At 32.2% G+C, this 22,425-nt stretch overlaps 2 protein-coding genes across 2 annotated transcripts; one reads left to right on the forward strand and one right to left on the reverse strand.

The window, feature by feature from the left end:
* Positions 1-1,132: 1,132 nt before the first annotated feature.
* Positions 1,133-4,667, reverse strand: LOC111041949 (fumarate hydratase, mitochondrial-like). The gene is made up of 7 exons (XM_022326411.1): positions 4,338-4,667; positions 4,052-4,192; positions 3,171-3,374; positions 2,855-3,100; positions 1,942-2,338; positions 1,562-1,854; positions 1,133-1,482 (listed from the first exon to the last, which is right to left on the reverse strand). Exons 1-7 carry the CDS (start codon positions 4,455-4,457, stop codon positions 1,351-1,353), a joined length of 1,533 nt encoding a protein of 510 aa, XP_022182103.1. The 5' UTR covers positions 4,458-4,667; the 3' UTR covers positions 1,133-1,350.
* An 11,001-nt stretch (positions 4,668-15,668) lies between these two features.
* Positions 15,669-21,982, forward strand: LOC111041958 (sodium-coupled monocarboxylate transporter 1-like). Its single transcript, XM_022326422.1, has 11 exons — positions 15,669-15,841; positions 16,959-17,121; positions 17,231-17,348; positions 17,942-18,009; positions 18,109-18,263; positions 18,527-18,776; positions 18,892-19,001; positions 20,258-20,441; positions 20,514-20,600; positions 20,778-20,941; positions 21,602-21,982. Exons 1-11 carry the CDS (start codon positions 15,669-15,671, stop codon positions 21,885-21,887), a joined length of 1,758 nt encoding a protein of 585 aa, XP_022182114.1. The 3' UTR covers positions 21,888-21,982.
* The last annotated feature ends 443 nt before the right edge of the window (positions 21,983-22,425 follow it).

Here is a 22,425-nt window from a genome sequence, read left to right on the forward strand (position 1 = left end):
CACACCACAAGTTTGACTTTTCATTGGTATAATTTTCAAAAAATCTTCATTAATAATATTACCTTTTGAACAAAATCTAACAAAAAGGATTAATTGAGAAGTAGAACTTGAATCTAATGCTAAAGAAAAAAATCGGCAATCTATTAATTTGTTGATCACTAAATTGAATTCTTGATTTCCAAGATGTTCAATTCTACAAACACATTGTGTAGTGTCAGATTACTGCTTATTTGAAATTTGGTAAAGTATTTCTTTAAAATTGAAAAAGTTACAGAACAGATTATTTACAATTGATTTCATACAATTTTTTATTAATTCAACATCTAAAAATGGTTTCCTGTGTTTGGCTAACATATTATGTTACTTCAAACAATGCTTTTGTTGAAAGTTCATTTTTGTTAGTGAACCGTAACATTGATTGTTTTTCAGAAAAAAATCTTTTTTTAAAATTCTTTTATCTTTTCTTTTCTTATTTTAGGTGGAAGGAGATAGTTTTTAAAAAATTCACTATGGTGAGTTATGTAGTGACAATTAGTATTATAACGTTTTGGAATATTTATGATTTTACGACAAATTTGACGGAAAGCAGTGTCTCTTACCAGAAGTACGGAAAATTCAATCTCAATACTGCTGAAATATTTTGTGTTCATTTTTGATTTTGACGTTTTGCAATCATAGAAAATCAAAATTAACAGCTTACTCACAGAATTAAATATTATAACAAAAACAAGTGATAAAATACTAACACATAAACTGTTCATTCAAAACTAAGAGGTAGAAATATATAAACTCATAATCATAAGTGACAGTAATCTGTCCAACTGGTAATTCAATACAAATTGAAAGATAAAATATATAAATACGAATAATAAGATCATATAAAAAGCGACGTTAATTTTATTTACTCTTTAAAGAATTTTAGATTTTAGAATGAACAATTTAAATTTAGTGAGGGCCTGTGCAAAATCTGTTAAAGGGCCATGTAGTGGGGACCGCTAGTCTAATGTGAACAGGGTTCATATAATGTTATTTAACAATTAATGGAAATTTGACAGTATTCAAAGCAATAAATCCAAAGCTTATTCAGTGTTACTCAAGGACTCGTTTAGAAAATCAATACATACATGTTGTATTTCAATAAGCTATAATTTTGACTGTATTTCTATAGCAGGATTTGAAAGTGATTACTTATGTAAATAAATTTAATAACAAAAAAAATGAATAATATTAACTAAAAAATATTGATTTCAATTTATTGTTATTTTTTTTCAAATCAATGTAGAACGTTTTTAACATTATTAACAGATAAAAACATATGAGTAATTTTACACCTATGCTGAATTAAGTAAATTATTTGGGTCCTAACATGTCTTCTGGTCTGACCCATTTATCAAATTCTTCTTCGGTTAAGTATCCAAGTTGTAACGCAGTTTCTTTCAACGTCGATCCATTTTTATGCGCCGTTTTTGCAATTTTAGCAGCCTAAAATTTAAAAAAAAAAATTAATAAAGTTGACTTGCTATGTATTTAAATAAGTCTATAAAACCATAGATTATCTTACTTTATCGTATCCTATATGTGGATTCAAGGCAGTAACTAACATGAGAGAATTTTGTAAAAGATGAGAAATCCTCTCCTTATTAGCTTCAATACCAACAACACAATTATCTGTGAATGACATACAACTATCTGCCAAAAGTCTTGTAGACCGTAGCACATTGGATACAATCATAGGTTTGAAAACATTCAACTCGAAGTGGCCATTACTTCCACCAACCGTTACCGCAACATGGTTACCCATCACTTGAGCACACACCATTGTCATTGCCTCGCATTGGGTAGGATTTACTTTTCCTAAATTACAATTACAATATAACATTTAGTAATAGTAAATATATCATAGTAATGAAATGAGTGAGAATTAAAATTATTATATAATACCAGGCATAATACTGCTCCCCGGTTCGTTTTCTGGTAGTGACAGTTCGCCTAAGCCACTTCTTGGTCCAGATGCAAGGAACCTGATATCATTTGCAATCTTCATTAAGCTGCACGAGAGTACATTTAGTGCTCCTGATACTTCTACCATAGCGTCATGAGCAGCCAGTGATTCAAAGAAATTTGGAGATTTTATAAATGGCAACTTGGTTAGTTCACTAATCTTCTCAGCACATTTTTCAGCAAAACCAATTCTAGTATTCAAGCCTGTTCCAACAGCTGTGCCACCCAAACCCAGTTCATACAGATGAGGTAAGGTATTTTCTACTCTTTTGATACCATTATGTAATTGTCTAACATATCCACTGAATTCTTGTTCTAAAGTTAACGGTGTAGCATCCTACATCAACAATAATTTACAACTCTATTAGTAATAGTATACAGCAAACTATAACACTTATTATAATACATTTTAATATTTAAATAACGTAAAATTATATTTTTTTATGCATTATTAATTTTGAATTATGCTTAATTGTTTAATATTCACAACAAAAAAAATATGGATAAATATATTTTATGTAAAAAAAGCCTAAAAATATATTTTTTTTTTTTAAATTTATTTAAGAACAGTAAGATTTAACATTTAAAAAAGCAAGCCTGTACATATTGTGTATTTTTAGTAGAATAGTAATATTATGACTATATAGTATGTAGTATAATAGTAATTAAGTAGTAAGTATTTTATAATTTTATCCAATAGGTATCAGTAAATCTTAAAACTTTAAAATTTAAAAGATTTAGTGATTTGAATTTTAAAGAACTCATTAGTAAAAAGAGAAAATACATGATAAAGAAATATCATGTAGATATTATAATTTTAAATGTATTGAAATCAATTAACTATTATTCTTACTTGTGTGTGTGTTCTACCAATTTTTATTATGCCAGAGAATTCTTTTGCTTTTTTATCTAATTCCTTATGTAGATGTTTTAATGATGGCAACAATAAGTTGTTTAATTCCATTGCTACTGCAATATGCATAGCTGTTGGAAAAGTGTCGTTGGAGCTCTGACTTTTATTAACATGGTCATTAGGATGAACTGGAACTTTTGATCCCAATTCTCCCCCCAGAAGTTCAATAGCTCTATTACTGATCACCTGTAATACATTTCATTCAACTGTAACTTTTTTATTGCAACTTAAAATTGAATCACTACTTTGTACTTACTTCATTTGTGTTCATATTTGACTGTGTACCAGATCCAGTTTGCCATATTACTAAAGGAAAATGTCCTTCATTGTAAAGTTTTCCACTGATTACTTCATCTGCTGCTTTGCTTATTGCATCAGCAATTTTTGCATCAAGGCCAAATTCTTTATTTACTTCAGCCGCAGCTTTTTTCAGTATGCCCATGGCCACAATTACTGGATACTAAAAAAATAGTTATTACATAATAAGTAAATCTATTTTGAATAGATTTAAGATGAAAGTTTACATATTAAAATCCTAAATATACCTAATACCAAAGGTAATTATTACTTATATAATTTTTACAAGTACTAAATAATTTATGAATATTTAAAATATAAGAGAAGAAAACCAAATAATATAGAGAGCAGGTATTAAAGAATAATACTGGGCTAGGTTACAATTTAAAAGTGATTCTTGAAACTGGTATTTTAGTTTAATACAATTTAGAACAGTCCGAGAAAGTGTAAAAAATTGACAAAATTAAAATGTATTTTTTATTGCTTGCTGAATAATATTCAATAAGGTGAATAAATCACTAGTTGAGACCTTTCATAAAATGCAATTTTTAGTTTAAAATATTTAAATTGTTAAAATTACAAGTTCAATATTTAATGATGCAATCGATTATTAAATTAACAATATGGTTTACAAATCTAATAGAAATTAATTTCATCATCATTATCACAGATAATTAAAAGGAATTTTAGTTTTTACTTAGCAATAAGTACGTAATATGTATTGTGCAGAATTGATTCTTTTAAATGTGCACTTATTTATTTAAGCTTCCAACTATGTAATATCATTAAAATATAAAAAATATTTAATATCAAATAACTAAGTACAAAAACTGCACATACCGGCATCTGTTCTTTTTCACCTCCAATACGAAAGTTCATTGTCGACCTCACCGTTTGGGCACCATAGTAACGATCGCTTGGCACGTCCAGTTCACCGAACGTGTCGGACTCCTTGCGGACACCAACATCACTCTTGGAAGCCTTAAACATTGTAAATCACAAATACCTAGGTAATATTAAACGGCGGTTTTTTTTTAAACACACAAATTCGGCGTCAAAAGCAATACTGGTAAATAGTAATTAAAACGATGAACAGGACGACATGCAAACGGAACATACAACTCACCATAGATCTTCTGATCGAGATCGAGGGCAGCCTCAAAGTCGCGCAGCCGCCGCCGTGTTCGAAACCGGTCACAAGCGCTGGCTTGATATGAAAGGTCTTGAACAACTGACACGCCCTCATCGTGGATAATGCGTCTGTGTACCTACCGGTTGAATTATTTTTCCGTTCGGATCACTGGGTAAAATTGAAGAACGATAAGAATAAATGGACAATTATAGAGCCACCGGTGCACACATAGAAATTATTTTACATTAACATTTTACAATGATAATCACAGGACAAACTAGGTATGTCAGTAAAAAATAATCGACCAACAAGAAACAAAGATCAGCTGCACTTGTAATTTGCTGATACGACGCCTGTGATAGGCCAAAGTTTATAGATAATAGCTATCTTTTATTCAGTTATTATCACGATTAAAGATATCTTAAATCACGGTCTTGAAAGATCGTTTTCGTGATCTACATATTTTTATCTTGTCTGTGTGACAGTGTCTCTGTGATATGACCACAAGATGCATGTAGTAAATATGTAATTTTTAAAAGTATGTTATTTTCAAATTGTCATGATTTTGAGTATTTTTGACCAATTTTATCAACATTTGGAATATAATTACTTATTTTAACAATAGTGCCTAAATATCATTATAAATCTTCAGTATTATTAAATACCTATAATAATTAACAACAACTTATGAAAAACCTAGTATTACATTTTCAAGCTTTTTTTTCGATGCTTATAGAAAATAAACTAAAAAATCGTAAATGTCTATAAAATAGTACATATACAGCTCAAAAAAGTCTACAAACAGATCTACATCTTGCAGTTTCTCTTAAATTTTAATTTTTTAACTTCTAGTACAACATTAAGACTATGAGATCGTTTAGACTTCCATCACCATCATGGTATAATAATGCGTAAATACGACTTAACTTAATTATATTATTACCAGCTTCTTTTCTGGTTTCAAAAGTGAATCAAGTTGGAATTAAATTTGAATTCTATGATATAAAATCATCCTATACGAAAATAAGACCGTGTAAATAATAATAATAATCTAAAACCGTGTATACGAACAACTATACGATTCTGAGCGAAGACCGCGGTCTGACAGCCTATAATGGCTTAGTAATTTAGTGTATTTGATGATATTATTATTTATTGTGATTGAAAAAAAATAGCATTTGAAAAATCATTGAGTGTATAAAATATAATAATATACTCTATAAGTTTTCAAGTACCCACAAATAATAGTTTTATATAACAACAAATTAACTTAAATAATTATTCTTGGCTATTTAATAATATGTAATTTAGTCCTAATTTGAACATGAAATAACTATAAAAAAAAATTTATATATATATATATAAATTCTTTAGATTTTTTTGGGTTACAGAATTAACTACTCGTATGCTACTTTACTTTTAATTTTTGATAAATATTCAACTACACAAAATAATTTGTATTTACGGTAGGTAATTTTTTTAGAATTACATTAAAAAATATCAATATCAATTTTGAGTAAAAATTCCCGTTTTTTCTTAATTTTGTTGTTGTTTTTTCTGGTGATTTTGAAAACTACTGGGAATTTTAATTTTGGTTTTAGTGTGTATGCGAAAAAAATAAAAATAAAAAATGATTACATTAATAATATTCAGGTTTACAGTTAGAGTGGTAAATGTACTTATCTTAAAACTAAAAATGTACCTAAGCATTTGGTATTTTGATACCTGGACAGACGTATTTTACAACTGTTCTGATTTTATTATCCCATAGGAGAAAGAGAGGGTCCACTTTGACAATATGGCATGTGGACTGTTAATTTACTTCATAGGAAATTACTTGTGTGCACAGTGCTGTGTATAATATTAGAATAGCATACCTCCGCAGTTCCCTCTTGGAGGGAGGACAAATCTTACTCAACAATTCGTCATCAATTTGATGTCCACCAATAACTATTTTCATTAATTTAAACATTCTTTTGCTGTTCAATTTCCTATTGTTTAACGCGTTTAGTCGTTTTCCAAAGTTTTTAATTCTGAACAAAGGAAAAAACAATAGCGATTAGACATAAGTATGTGTTTCTTTTTGAACTTTTAAAGAAATGTAAAAGTGTTCCAAAATTTGATTGTAGAAAATTGTTCTGATTAAAGTCGAGTCATATTAACCTTCGCAGTTTGCAGCACGAATCATAAATAAGGGGAATTACAATTTAAGATGGTTGTGATGGGGGCGTACGGCGGATGTTACTTTTACCAATTTGAAAGTACCAAAATTTGAACAATTATGTTTGTATATATAATTTTGATAGTACGTAAATTAAACACCAAAAATTGTAAGGACTTAACCACTTTTTTGGCTCAGTGAATTAATTATTTAATTCTAGAATTTGTATTGTTGGTCTCATTTAAAGCGCTTTGGTATTGGCGATTGACAACGCATTGGTCGCAGTTGTCGGTAGACTGACATATTCGTCTTTTCAACCACCAACATACGAACAGATTGTTTTCGAGACAACGCACATCATTGTAAAATCAATACATTCATCACTTTGCTCAGAATCTAAAACTTCGGTCAGGAGCATGTCTATAGATAGTCCGTAGTATCTATGTAGCAGTGGCCAGGAGACATATAAAACAAAGAGGGGAGAATACGAAATGGTGATTGGGTGCAAGTGTGGCTACTGGTTACCTCCACAACGTTCTCAAGACCAATGAACGAGTGTCAACTCACAGGCGAGTTTGCTCGGACGTGTGACGACCTTTCTCAGCCGGCGAAGTCAGACCAAGACGGCCACTGGAGTCTGGAGCGATGGTCGACCACGGAGGAGGAGCAGACCATATAGTGGACACAGTCACACAGAGCGAGTGAACCGAGATTTGGCGCGTGCAGAATCGGCGCTGACTGCGATAGACAAGCGACTTGGCTGACACGGGTTACCGCGGGGCGAAAAAGCGATCGTCGAGACGGCGTCGGCGGACAGCGACTCTCGATCATTTTTGCCCTGTTGTTTTCACTTCAGCCGCATGTTCGTCGCAGCAGCAATGACCACCGATCCCGAACCGCCGCCGCACCGTCAAACTTTGTTAGTTTCCGCGGGTTCGGCGCTGCCGACTTCCGTGTTCCCAGCACACATCTTTACCACTCATCCCATGCCCAAAGTATTCGCCGCCGTCATTGTCGGTATTGTCGGATTTCACTCTATTAGCCACCGGTGCCGTCATCATCGTCTTGCTTCGCCGTAATCAGCAATGACGACCGAGCTCGCTACGATTTTGAGATCATTTTTATTTTGGCCCCCACACCATTTTTAAATGTATAATTATTTTAATGTATACTATTATAGTATCATAGGTATCCACAATCGTAAAATAATTTACATCGTTTTTTATGATTACGTTTCACTGTTTTATAGTTGTAATGCTGTTTATCTATCTTAAATCAACGCATCATAATATCAATGTTCCTATCATACTATTATGCCTTTACTCTGTTTGCTGAGAGAACGTGGTTATTTCGCGCATTCGATTGGGTATTTGGATCTGAAAAGTATGGATCTCAGTGATTGAGGCGGGGCTTATCAATGTCTCTGTTGAGAATGGAGTGTACCCACTCGAAATGAACTAAAACGTATAGTTGTGAACACTTCTGTAATGTATCTGTTTTACCCATACAATTATACAACATCATTATTAATTATATTTTGCGGTAGTCATAAATCATAATAAAATATCGAAGTATACTAAAATGTCGTTGCAGTAGTAACACAGAATAAGTAACAGTTGTGTCATCCCGGCTGCAGTGACAGTGACGACGCCGGACCAACGAGAAACAGCGAAATGCTCATGTCACATTACGGGGCTGGATGGAGGGTTGATGCTCCATTTTTTTCAAAACCAGTATATATATTGCTGCGTAGGACCTGCTGACATACCTATTTAATTTATCTTGTAATTCATGTTAATATCATAGAGACCTTATACTTAGGATTTAGTACTAATTTGTACTATCATACAATTCATGTTAACTGTTAAGTATGCTAATGCTTAGTATAAGCCATAAGGTCTATGTTTAATATATTATTATTTATTTTATATGGCTTGAGCAATAGGTATACTTACAGCGCTCATGTGGCAGGCATTCGAAGCTTGGAAACCAGTTCTTTCAAATGGTAAAGTAACTCACTCTATGAGTGTAGTTATTGGTTAAGAACTGATGCATTTCGTCATGACATCGGTTTATTACTTTTTTCATTTTTGTGGTTTTTATAATATTATGAAAAATTAATAATATTTTAATGTCATTATGTCAGCGGGTTCGACCGTGCGTGACCCGCGGCGGAACACGGTGCGTGAACCGACGTCGCGGAAACCGCGTCGACAGTATCAGGGGCCCAGGAAGAATAGCCTTTGTCGATATCATTGCCGACAATTTATTCAACACTCGTTGGCCGTTGGCGGGACTCGGCGTAAGCGTCTCAGTAATTCTACATCCACGGCATCCGTTGCATGCACTCCTGATATAAATTTCCAATGTTGTACGTGAAATAGTCAACGCAACTGTTTGATTTAGTTGAATTGACAAACTGCTTTTGTTAAATCGACTACAACTGATCTAGTTAAATCAACCATAATATTCCATGCGCTCCTGATACAAATTTCCAATGTTTACGTGAAATAGTCTACGCGACTGTTGGATTTAGTTGAATTGACAAACTGTTTTTGTTAAATTGACAATAACTAGTTTGGTTAAATCAACCATAATATTGTAGTAAAAGGCGGTGTTATCAAGGCCTAAATAAAGTACGAGTTGCTTCCAGGCTTTGCTATGTACAATGTATGAATCACGGCAACACAAAAATGATTATAATTAAACATATAATTAGTATAATTACACACAGCACAAATATAACGTATTTTCCACTTTTCCACTATTTATCAAATGAATAATAATACAATATTGAATAGAATAGAATATATAATGTAATAACGTAACAACAAAATATTTGCAAATTTTCGTATATATAAATAATATAATATTGTTTTGCCAGTTTTAGAATATAATATAATAGGTACATTACTAATGTTAAAAAAAAATAAAAGTATTAGGTAGTATAATATTGTTTTGTCGTTTTTATTTTTTATTTTTTTATTGTTTAGCTGCGTTTGTGATTGGTGTTAGTTACTATCACTATTATACTTGAAGGTGATAATTTAATAAAGCACTTGTTGACACAGCCAGACTATCTCTGTAAATCATCTTGTTGTGTTTTATTAAAACGACATTTTTAGCCTTCGTAGATAATGAGTATCTTTGATTTTTCATCAAATACAATTTCCATTACGAAGTATAGAGGTATTCAAGTACTTATAATATCATTATCATATTAAATTGATAAAAACTTGTACGAACAAAAATGGATTTCGGGCTGAATACTTACATTCGCCCATTATACCTATAATATGATAAAAATAAGACCGATCGTTTTATCGTATCATCTGCCGTATGACTTGCAATATTAACTACGATAATCGGATCATTTCAAAATTAAAATTGTCAATGCAATAATATTCAATTATTATTTAATTCTAATTGTCAATGTAAGTTCCTACACGAGAGTAGCAGGTACACAAAATACATACGTTAGTTCCTACACGACGGAAAAAGGTACATATGTAAGTTCCTACACGGTAAAAACCAGGTACTTATGTTAGTTACTGCGGAAAGGGTTAAATATGTATATTATACACAACTAAATATGTATATACGAATTTAAAAAAACAAATATATTATGATGATTAAAAAATATAATAAAAATCGTGCATTTTCACAAAGAAATATAGTGTTTAATATGTGATTAAAAAATATAATAAAAATTAAAAATACATAAAATACGAACTTTTATATTTTATGAGGTTTATTTCTGTAACTTAAAATCTTAACATATTCGTATTGATTTTATATTAATTGAACGTATATTAGTAAGCTACGGCTGGACATATTATTATTAGAACGATACGTCTGTGTATAATATACATATTTAACCCTTTCCGCAGTGTAGGAACTAACATACGTACCTGGTTTTTACCGTGTAGGAACTTACATATGTCCGTGTAGGAACTAACGTATGTAATTACCTGCTACTCTGGTGTAGGAACTTACTATTCCCCGGTATAACTGCGGTTTGTGACAGTTAAACTGTCCATAAGTATAGAACCACAGTTATATGTAATAACTAGATAACCGACTACAGGATAACATTGAAGTCGGCAGCTACATGTCAACAGGAAAAAATTGTGTAAGTGATAATATATAAATATTCGTAATATGGCGTCGGGGCTCGGGGCATCATAATTCAATAATACCGTTGTGTATGGAGTTGGGAGTTGGCTATCTAATTATTAAATAATATACCTGTAATCTGTGTATAGAACATTAGAACATTTTCGTTTATCGTTAATCGCTATGTATAGACATCAGTCATCACCGAATCCAGGACGTCCCCCCCCCCCCTGTGACTTTTCGCCCCGATGCAGCGGACGTCCCCCTCCTGAATAGGACAAAATCCCCCAGGACCAAAAACAAAAATTTGCCAAATGCCAATACAAAATTCACTAATTATATAAATATTAAAAATATTAGACATACTAGTACAAATTATAAATACTTTTATAAATATGATATAATTAAATAATACAAATAAAACAAAACGTAACTTTTACTTTTTATTCTGGTAAGATATCTCCCGGAATAATACCGTCATATTAACACTGTTGACATTAAAATACAAAATTAAATAATACAAATAAAAAAGCCTAAATAATATTTTTTTTATTTTGGTAATATAACTCACACAAACCAAAAAATTTACTCAAATGTAGAGCTTCAATAAAAAAGTGAATGTTAATAGTCAATAGATATGATGATTATATATTTTGGGTAAAACCAAAGAACCTATTTTAGTATTTTCCAACCTATTATATTTATCCGATTAATGTGTAAAAATATATAATATATATTGATTCAGGTGGGAAATGTCTCTGTCCGGGGGGGGGAATGTCAAGTACCGCTAAAATTGGGGTGGCACGGGGGGAAAAGTCCAAATACCGTCATTACCACATCTGCAAGGCGCATGGGCATAGCCGCATAGGTACATAGGTAATGATAATTACTTGGGTCGCAACTCACAGCTAAAATATTGTCGGGCCGTAACTAACTTATTGCAGTTAAAATGTACAGCAGAGTGATACCCTGCACTCTCCCGACTTTCTATTTAGAGTTAACCGAATGTTTTTAAAAAATACAGGAAATTTTAATTTATGACTTCTCGAAAGTACCGACTAGATCCAATTTGCTATTAAAAACTACTCTCAAAGTTGAAAAGCTTTATTTCAAATACCGATTGTGTTACACTATTATTAGCATCTTTGTATTTATAATTTTATGTAAACATTGGTACTTAATCGTATGTAGCTTCAGCTCCCGTTTATTGTCCACAAGGTGACGGGCATGTACAAGCCATCGAGAAACCGGTTGCAGGATAAAAAAATTAAATAACAATGTACCTACGTGGTATTATATTATGTATGAGTGCATAACGTATAATATGTCCTATGTGTTTATCATATACTTACATTATTATTGGACTCTACAATTTAATCGGGCGTCCGGCGAAGTCAAACGAACGGCGTTCAAACACGGCCTTTAACCAATTACGACGTTTCCTCTCAAAACACATTTATGTATTAAGTTTAAAAGGTTTTTTTTTTTAAATTTATTTCAGCGTCTCGACTGTACGGCTGTATGAGCGAACTGCAATATCATTATTATATATTTATACATTAGAATTATTAATTCACGTACGGTCGGTACAAATGAATCGCGGACGTATACAGCGTGCGATTCTCGGTGTATGACGCGTATTTTCGCTGAGATCTCGAAGGTATAGTTATGTCGCTGACAAGATAAATTTTTTCCTATCGAATACGCCGCAGAATCAAACGAGTTTGAACAAATTCCGCAAACAAGTGTCGTGATCGAATAGAATTATCATTGGGTTACTGTGTAGGCCGTAGGGCGAGTTTTTAGACTTGAGGGTAGTATTCTAAATAATTTTAGAATACTGTTTGATTGTTTATAAAATTGTATTTTTATAGTATTCAAATTAATTTTTTAATATGTATTGGTATGTTGTGTATCATAAATTATCACAAGCATATTACACCCAAATACAATATATTTTAACGTTGGTTATATAATTTCAAATTTTCCAAAAGACAAGTATCATATTATATAATATTACTATGTTATCTAAAACAAACAAAATATTTAAAAAGTTTGGAGTACTTTTAAAGTATACTTGTTTTTATTCAGAATACTATTACAATGAACTCAATGAAGTATTAGAGTATTTATTCAAAATCATTTTTAAAAGTGTTTTAACCCAAATATTTTGGTTTTTTACAGATGAGTAGTAAACTATAATAGTATATCGAATGTTTACAAAAATATAAATTGTACACAATACAATTAATAATCATGTTATCACGAATATTGTAAACTATTGGTTAGTAAAATATGTTCTTATTGGCTTGACTCTAAATTTAAATGTTATGTACGTATATACTATACCCTATACATTATACAACTTCATTTAAAAGTAGATATTTGTATAAATGTTTAATTCAATATGTAAAAATTTAGAAGGCTTTGCCTAAAATATCAGTTTGAGTATTAGAGAATTTTTAAATAATTTTACTCAATTAATTTTTGATATATTAACTTATACAGGTATTTCACAAAATAATGCACTCGTTCAAGATACAGTGACGATTTGATACTGCTAAAGACATTTTGGGAATATGATCGTGCTAGTTTCGAATAAGTTTATGATCTGTCGGAATGCATATCAACAGCCTATAGTTATCATAAGTTCCAGTATTGTGTGTACAGTATGTACAACAGTTGTTGTGAACAGAACTAGTGTACCTATATACTACCTAAATTGATGAGGTTCCAAATTATGGGCTAGTAAAAGTATTGCCTATATGGGCTACGAATTCTAGGACTCAATTAACGTAGAATTTTTATCTCAGGACGACAGGACCCAACCATAGTATACTTCTTCCCTTAATAGGACGGATTATCTCGCCTCTGGCGGAATCGATTCCATCTTTATGCGACAAATCATTAAAGTGAACTGATGATTTTGGGTCAATTATTTTAGGTTACGTACGTATAGCATAATAATATTACGTTTGCGTTATCGAACACATTAGACCATTAGAGTTTGTTACATCGAACTTCAAAGAACTTTAAACGAGTAATTTATGTAACACATTTTAATTAGGCACCTACAGGATACAGACTTTAGCACGCTCATGAATTATCAATACAAAGGTATAGTATAAATGCTTCACGGACGAAGGTGTGTGATTATATTCCTAATATTTTTAGCGACTAGAATGTTGTTATTGTTTGATTTATATTATTATTACCAATGTTCAAAGTTAGTTAGGAAAGTTAATATTTTGTTTTTTTTGTATACGATTATATAAAATAAAAAAATGTTAAGAAAGCCGTTATGACAGAACATAATAGATAAAGGGCCACAGCGTATTGTGTGATCTACCTTTGACGAGTGGTTGCAGCCTAGATAAATTATGATTTATGTTAATTGCTTAATAAGTGGGTACTCTATATTTACTTTATTTTACCTATACGTACACTTTATGATATTATAGTAAAATTATACATAATTTATAGTGAATAATGATATTGTTTTCGTAATAGGTACCTTTAAACAAATAAATCGGTTATCAACGCGTACCTATTATTTATGTTTGTAAATAAAAAAAAAAGAAACTCTTAGTGAACACAATATAACACAGTCACACTTACCGTCAAGTATTTAATTGATATAGTTTATACGAGTACCTATTCTAGTTTCTATTCTAGTTTAATATAGTTGTCTATATTTATAGTTTGCGCTAATAATTAATGATTACAAATGTTTGATGAAGAATTTATAGTTAATTTACCAGCAGTATGAATTTAGTACTTGTGTATCGACATCATCTGTTGCCACTTGCATTATTTACGAACCACTTACTGTTCATACAGGTACCGAGGTACGTAAAGTTAACATTGAATTGACGAGGGGATTTGTCTTATCCACATCATTGTCTGATTTGACAAAATTGCCTGATGGCTGATTTATACAGGTGGGAAGCATTAGATATGTATGGATGGATAAATGTAGTAGGTACATCTTAAAATTAAAAACGTAGAATGCTCAAAAAAAAGAAATTAACTGACATAGTAGGTATATACATTATTGAACTGTAACTGTTGCACCTATGGAATAATAACTGTACCCAGAAAGAGAAAACGGGTAAACGTGTAGTTATTGTATCTTATACTGCAGTGTCTCAAATAGGCGGAATGCTTGGGCGGGGAGGTTAGTTTAACTCCCAAAATCTTAACAAGCCCCCACAAACAATACACGAGTGAAGTAAGTATATACTGTATATACTTATATACATACTTAGTACATTTCTCCCGACTTCCTCTCTTGTACAGAGTTTTACTTTACTTATTAATACAAAACATTACGTGATTGAAACCTCTCCTCCTTGAGAATTTTGCAATATGCACCACTGTGCATACTATATATTGTAATGTTAGTACAACAATGTTGAAATATCTTTTATTTTATAAGATTTTCAGTTTTAAACATAAATTCAAAACTATAAAAATTTAAAAAAAAAATTTTACCTTATTACATTTGGTACATGATCTATACCTTTAGAACAGTTAACGTTATTTGCTTATGATAGAAGTATATGGTTATCGTTTCATCGATATCTCGATAAATATTTACTGAACTTCTCGGTTATCAATTATCACGAATCATAAATATCGTAAACCCTTCAAATTGACGAGGATTAAATTCTACTAAAATAAGAAGGGGGCTCTATCTGCGCGTCAACGTTGTTACATAATATTTTTCGACGGTAAATATTGTTGCACGGCAAACAGTGACGGCGACCGCGCCGTATGCAGCACAGTTCGCGCTGGCGTCGCGACAGACCAATCGGCGAGTGCAAAGATTACGATGACACGAAGATGTTCGGGCAAGGCGGGACGAGAGCTTTCGCATAACAAGACGTGCGTCCACAACGGCGGCACCTATATAGTGTCGAAATAATAATAACGATACATTGTTGTACGGACGTGTCGCGTTTCCGGTGCATAAAGTCCACCCGCCCGCCCGATTTCGTGTATCGTATATTATATCCCAGAGACCGGAAGTCCGTGACGCCACCGCCATGGAACAGTTGAACTGGATGGCGGAATACGCTGCGTTCGTCATCATGCTCGGACTGTCCGTCGTCATTGGTCTATACTATGGGTGCATCTCCAAACAGAACACCGTCAACGATTACCTGTTGGGCGGCAAGCACATGTCCGTCTTTCCGATCACCATGTCGCTGGTCGCTAGGTATATAACATTATTATTGCGATCGCAAACCTAAGCTAACCTAACCTATACCTAGCTATATACCTATTGTATTATTATATACCGTAATGTTATTCGTAAATAATAATGTGGCCGAGATTTTTGTGCAAAAAAGATTTTTTTTAAAAAAATGTATATTGGATTAGGTCGGTTAGCGAGCATTGGTAGTGATGGGGATGGGGCGAATGTCGCTAAACATTTTTTGACCGAAGTAAATACTCCGTCTTAAGAGTATGTCAGCACAATATTTGTGTACTCTCTCTGACCCAAGCACAACATGCATGGACAAAACGGCTTCACATAAAATCGTTTTTTATGATCTTTGAGTAATATATTAAAATCACTAATTACAAAAAATGTTTAGGATAATATTTTAAGGGCATGACGTATATAGGTTTTATATTTTATTATTGTTTGACTTAGTATTCAACTTTCATAATAAAAAAAAGTTTTGTAAATTAAAATGATGTATAAAATTTTAAGACAATATTTAGACAAATCAATAGGTCATACCTTTTAAATATTATTCTCTATCGTTATTGTAATGGGTGATTTCCTCATTACTCAAAATCATACAAAACATTATTCTACCTAAATGCGTTTTTTTCTACATTGCGCGTGGGCTAAAGAAAGACAACAAACAGTGCTCTGACATCATCTTAATCCTAGCTGCTCTGCATGTTATTATTACACGATTTTTACTTATTTATAAGAATATATAATTTTGTTTTTTATTGTTCTTAATTACATCGGGCGTAAAAGCCAATAGTTACAATTAAATGTATGCATCATCAAATATATTATTATTTATTAAATTAACGCAATATCTTAAAGTAAATTTGATGCTTTTTTACTCGAATAATATAATGTATTTATGTTGTGATTTGAACGTAAACTCATATTAAAATTACCAGACCTATAACCTACTGACAAATAACTAATAAGTATAAAAAAATACCATTACTTTTATAAAAAAAAATATTGAACAATAAATAGGTACTACCTAAAGTATGTAATATAAGTATAGTTAGGTAAATAATTAAATTTCGTATGGTTAAAAATAGAAAAAAATAAGATCATCAATACTTGCATATTTTAGTCACATTTCTGGCATAACGCTGCTCGGAGTTCCGTCTGAGATATATAGCAATGGAACACAATACTTAATTGTCGGTGTGGTTAACACTGTAGTGGTCATCTTCTTGGTCGTATTCATTTATTTACCCGTTTTTTACGATCTTCAGTTGACATCAGTATATGAGGTGAATGTTTTTTGTTATTAATTGTTATAGTTATTATAAGATATAAAATCTTATTAACATATACATCCATCAAGTTCATGGATTTATTTAAATTTAATTTCAATTTTAGTATTTGGGATTACGATTTAATTCCAACATCCGCGGATTGTCGTCGCTCATCTTCGCCGTGCACCTAATATTGTACATCCCTGTTGTAATTTACATACCAGCATTAGCGTTCAATCAGGGTAAGTAAAGTATATTAAAAAACATTTTCAGACCAAATAAATTATACATACACCTATTAAAAGATTAATAGACGTCAGGCGATGTCATTATGTCAGCGTATAACATTTAGTATTTACAGTCTCTGTCTTTTAAATGGTACTCATGTCTCATGACGTTTTAATCAGTATATGGCTAAACTGTTTAAATAAGTTTATAAACATGAGCTATTATAATAAATAGGTACCTATTGTTTTTAAATTAAAAATTTTTTTTAAAAATAATTTATGACCAATACTTATTGAAGTTAATAATAAGTAAAAACTTAACACTAATGGATTAAGTTTCTTACATGAAAACAAATGATACAAAGCACGATACAGAGCTTATAATTCACTTTACAAGGTAGTACATTTTGAAATAGGTTATGAACTTATGTTTACTTACTTACTTTGAACAGTTTGGTAAAAAACAAGAAATTCATATTTTTTTAAAGTAGAGACAACAATATTTTGTATTTGCTGACATCTTCTTAAGTTTTACTCAACGTTTAAGTGCATAATTGAATTGAATTACGTATGGATATCAACAATAACCATTGTTTTTGCATTAACAGTGACAGGACTTGATGTACATTTAATAACCTTGATCATTTGCGTCATTTGTATATTTTATACCACCATCGTAAGTTTAATACTTATTTCTAACTACTATTATTATAAATATTAATGCAATCGTTAGAATTTAAACTTGCTGTTCTAACCGTTATATTGAAAATATTAGGGCGGACTGAAGGCAGTAGTGTGGACAGATGCTATCCAAAGTCTTTTCACAGCTGTTTCAATCCTGATTGTGATCATCTTGGGAGTTATGCAAGTCGGAGGAATCGGAAACGTAATCAAAGCCAACCAAGAAGGGGGCCGAATAGAATTTTTTAAGTATTTATACTAAACTGTTTTTAATTATATTATTTCATTTTAAATATTGATTCATGCGGTTAAAATAGGTATATAACAGCAATTTAACGCTTACCTTTGTATTCTTGGCGTAAGAAATATTCGTGATTAGAAAAACCGAACGGTATTTATAAGCTGTGTATTATTTGATTTTTGGTTTTTTTTTTTGTCCCCATCGCATTATTTTTAAAGCGGCCGTGATCAGATTTACATATAGGACTGATTTTAAATTGTATTTCACTTAGGATGGACCCAAATCCGTTTTTGAGAAACACTTTTTGGACCGTCACCATAGGTACTACGTTTCAGTGGCTCTCAGCACTGGGCATTCATCCGGGAGCAGTTCAACGTTTTGTAGCATTGCCCACGCATGGAAAGGCTCGAAAAGCTGCGGTTTGGTTTGTTTTGGGTATTTGCATCGTTAAAATCTTGACCGGTGCCATAGGAATGTTGATCTACACCAAATACAAAGACTGCGACCCCTTGATGGCTAATGTCAGTTCTTTCATTACGGCGCATCGACATGACGTTATAACTTATAACGATGCTTGCCTCTTATATTATTATGGTGTGTATGATTGATTATTAATTATTGAATTGATGATTTCAGTTCATAGACAACGATAGAAAATTAGTGCCGTACTATGTAATGGACGTGGCTGCGAAATTTCCAGGACTCACCGGCCTATTCGTTTCCGGTATTGTTAGTGCTGCCTTGAGGTATACATAATATTATGTACATTATTTATACCTACTTAATATATCTATGGTGTGATTTTTAAATATTCTCAGCCCATTTTTATGCTTAAATGGTCTATTCGTTCTAGTCTTCAAGATGTGAATTTTTAGGCTTGTTGAAATAATTTATACTTATACAAGAAAATAAGAAATATTTTGAAATCTTAATATTTATTTGCTGACTGCACTGTGGTAGTACGAACTTTTGTTTTCTAAGCAAGAACCTCTTTTTTTATATTTATATTTCGAGTCTATTGAGTATTTGAATGTAAAATCCCTCAATTATATGAAGTATTTTTTTGGTTTTCTTGAGTGATAAAATATAATAGTGCCTCATAACAACCAAAAAATATATGTTCAAAAAGACTTAGATATGTAGATATTGATAATATGTAGAATGTAGATACCAAAAAGACAGTTATGAAAAACATCCCAGGAGGTTGGTGAAATCTAGGAGGTTAGTGCAGATTAGAGCGAGCAAGAACGCAGACCACTCCTATGTTTAAAATACATATATAAATATGGTTATGAATTATGGTAATATACAATTATTGATCACTCGGAAATATATCGTTACATCAAAATTATAAAAAAAAGTAATTTGCTCATAGATTTGTATGGCAAAATAAAGAAGGGTTTTGTTTGTAAAATAAAAATTCGTTTCACCGCCGAACAGAACTGTAATATATATATATGATTTAACCATAAAATGACCCACGGGTGGTATAGCATGAGAGCGCACTTCACACGATCGTGCACGAATATTAGAATTGTTTAATTCGTCAAAAATTATGGTGGGCACTGTATATTACAAGTCTACAACTACCGTTTAACAATATAAAATTCTTAAAAAAAAAAATAATTTTGCTTGACTATATACACACCAGCTACCTACATGGCAAAACATAAATTAATTAATTAATAAAAAAGGTTTTATTTGATACTTGTAAAATGTATGGAGAACCCAGAGTCCTGGGGCAGTAGGTAGTCCCTTGTAGGATGGCTGTACTATTAGCGATCAGAAAAATTATGAATTATACATTTATTTTTTGATGAAACATTTCTAACATTGATGCACAATCATCATAAATTTTTAAAAAAAAGGTAAACGCGAGTAGGTATTTGTGCTACATCCGAAAATACGGGGTGCTTAAAGCTATTAGCTGTATGCAATTAATTGTTGGCGTATTCTGATTTATTACGCGCTAAACTACATAACACTTAAATTCTATACCTAGTACAATGTCAGCGCAGATTAACACTGTTTCCGGTACGATTTACGAAGATTTCATAGTGAAAATGATGGGCATAAAAGTGTCCGATTTGACGGCCAGCATTATCATGAAGTGTATCGCAGTGATCAGCGGTATAATATGCGTGTTATTGGTGTTTGCGGTCGAAAAATTGAACGGAATCCTTCAAGTATAAGTCTTAAATAGAATCACTGCTGATTGCATTGTTAAAAAAATATGTTTAATAACCCGTGTATTATAGATGTCAATTAGTCTGGGCGGAGTGACTCATGGAGCATTATTGACAGTATTCACGTTGGGGGTTTGTTTTCCGTGGGCAAACTCCAGAGTAAGTCTGCTTAAAATGTTAACGCCTAGCTGATTCCGAGTTATTTAAAATTACAAAATTTAAATCTAAGTAATACTGTAGTAAGATTTACTTCTTTCACGCTCAATAGAATACGCTAGTATGGCTGAACACAATTATTTAAACACGTCATATAAATTACATTCGTGTATACTGCAGGGAGCGATGTATGGGATGTTAACTAGCTTAGCTGTCATGGCTTGGATAGTTGCTGGAGCTCAGTTTGCCATATACAACAAGGAATTGAAGTTCGTCGAACTGGACGTTTCGATAGCTGGATGTCCGGCCAACACAACGTTCAGTAATCATACAGATTTTTCGGGGTAAATACTAAATACATATTATTAAAACAGACAGTTAGACATACAGTCGATGACCTATTATGGTAGAATTATACAATACGATAGATCTATGTACAACTAATGTTTCGTACATGTGGTTCAACGTATTACGCGAGTCGTATAATTGGAGTGCGTCTCGTTTTCAAAATTGTGTCTTTTGAATTGCCTAAGTGACTCCACAGTGTTATCGCTGATACTTCTTAGTGAATACTTAAATAATTTGGATCGGTAAATCAGAAAAAAATTACATTCATTGAGAATATGTCGTAAAATTCCCAACACAGATAATTGATTTCACGTATATGTGATTTAAAAACTAATTAAAAACAAAATATGTGATGTAATTTTCGATAACTATTGAAAATAATATACTTAATGCTTTAAAAACAAAAATCATAGAAACAAAATGTCAGGATGTAATCCACTTCATATTGCACCTTGAGGAATGCAGTTCATTTTACCTGGGACACCCACGGGTTATGCAGTGTAAAAATAATTTTGGTTTGAGACGCATACCTACTGCTGGTCGTACATTTTTTTTTGCGGACGCACTTGGAGCATCAACCTGGTGTAATTTTAGGATGCACTTGAAAAATCCCCGTATACCGTACTCATTCATGACCTGAATCGTATTTATGATAGGTTAATCCGGTTGAACGAAGAAGTGTATGCAAGTCCCAACGTGCCGACAATTTATACGGTTTCATACATGCACTACAGTACCATCGGCACTGTGGTCGGGATCGCCGTCGGACTCGCCGTCAGCCTGTTGTTCCCCACGGACCAGAACATAGACCCCAGACTGTTGACGCCCTGTATACGGAACTTTGTGTATCCCAAGTACATGGCGGAGACGGTTAAGAACGGCGTGACATGCCACAACAAGACCGATACGTACGAGCTGGTGTCTCAGGAAACCAAACTATGACGAATGCGGTTGTGCGCAGTGTGTTAACGACCGTATAGCTCCATCTGACTTGAATAGTGTTGTATCTTTAAAAATATACGAAAAATAATTACAAAGCTCGTTTTTTTTGCTTCTTCGAAATGTACATCATTTTACTGTCGACGGCGTTTTCCGACTGAAATTACAAAACTACAGGATAAGAATGATATTATTGTAATATTGCAGTATTACAGTTATAATTTTACACATATAGTTTAATCTGGGTAAAGACGGTGTCCGATCGTCCAGAGGCTGTTGACTGTTGAGGGTATTCTGGAAGTAACCGCTATATGTGTGTAAAATGGCAGCCTTTAAATAATTGTTTGATTTTACTCGAGATTTTTTTTTATTTTTTAATTAATCATCAGGTATACGCGTTGGGTATATACTTATATTGGAAAAGCTCGGGGTGATACAGGGAATGTGGGATAGACTGATACATTTGTACTTTACCAAAGACATACCTACGAGATTTCAAGTTTCTGAGTTTCAATGAAATGTGTATTAAAAGTCAAGGTAA

The sequence above is a fragment of the Myzus persicae genome, unplaced genomic scaffold (genome assembly GCF_001856785.1).
Source record: "Myzus persicae strain clone G006 unplaced genomic scaffold, MPER_G0061.0, whole genome shotgun sequence".
NCBI lineage: Eukaryota > Metazoa > Arthropoda > Insecta > Hemiptera > Aphididae > Myzus > Myzus persicae.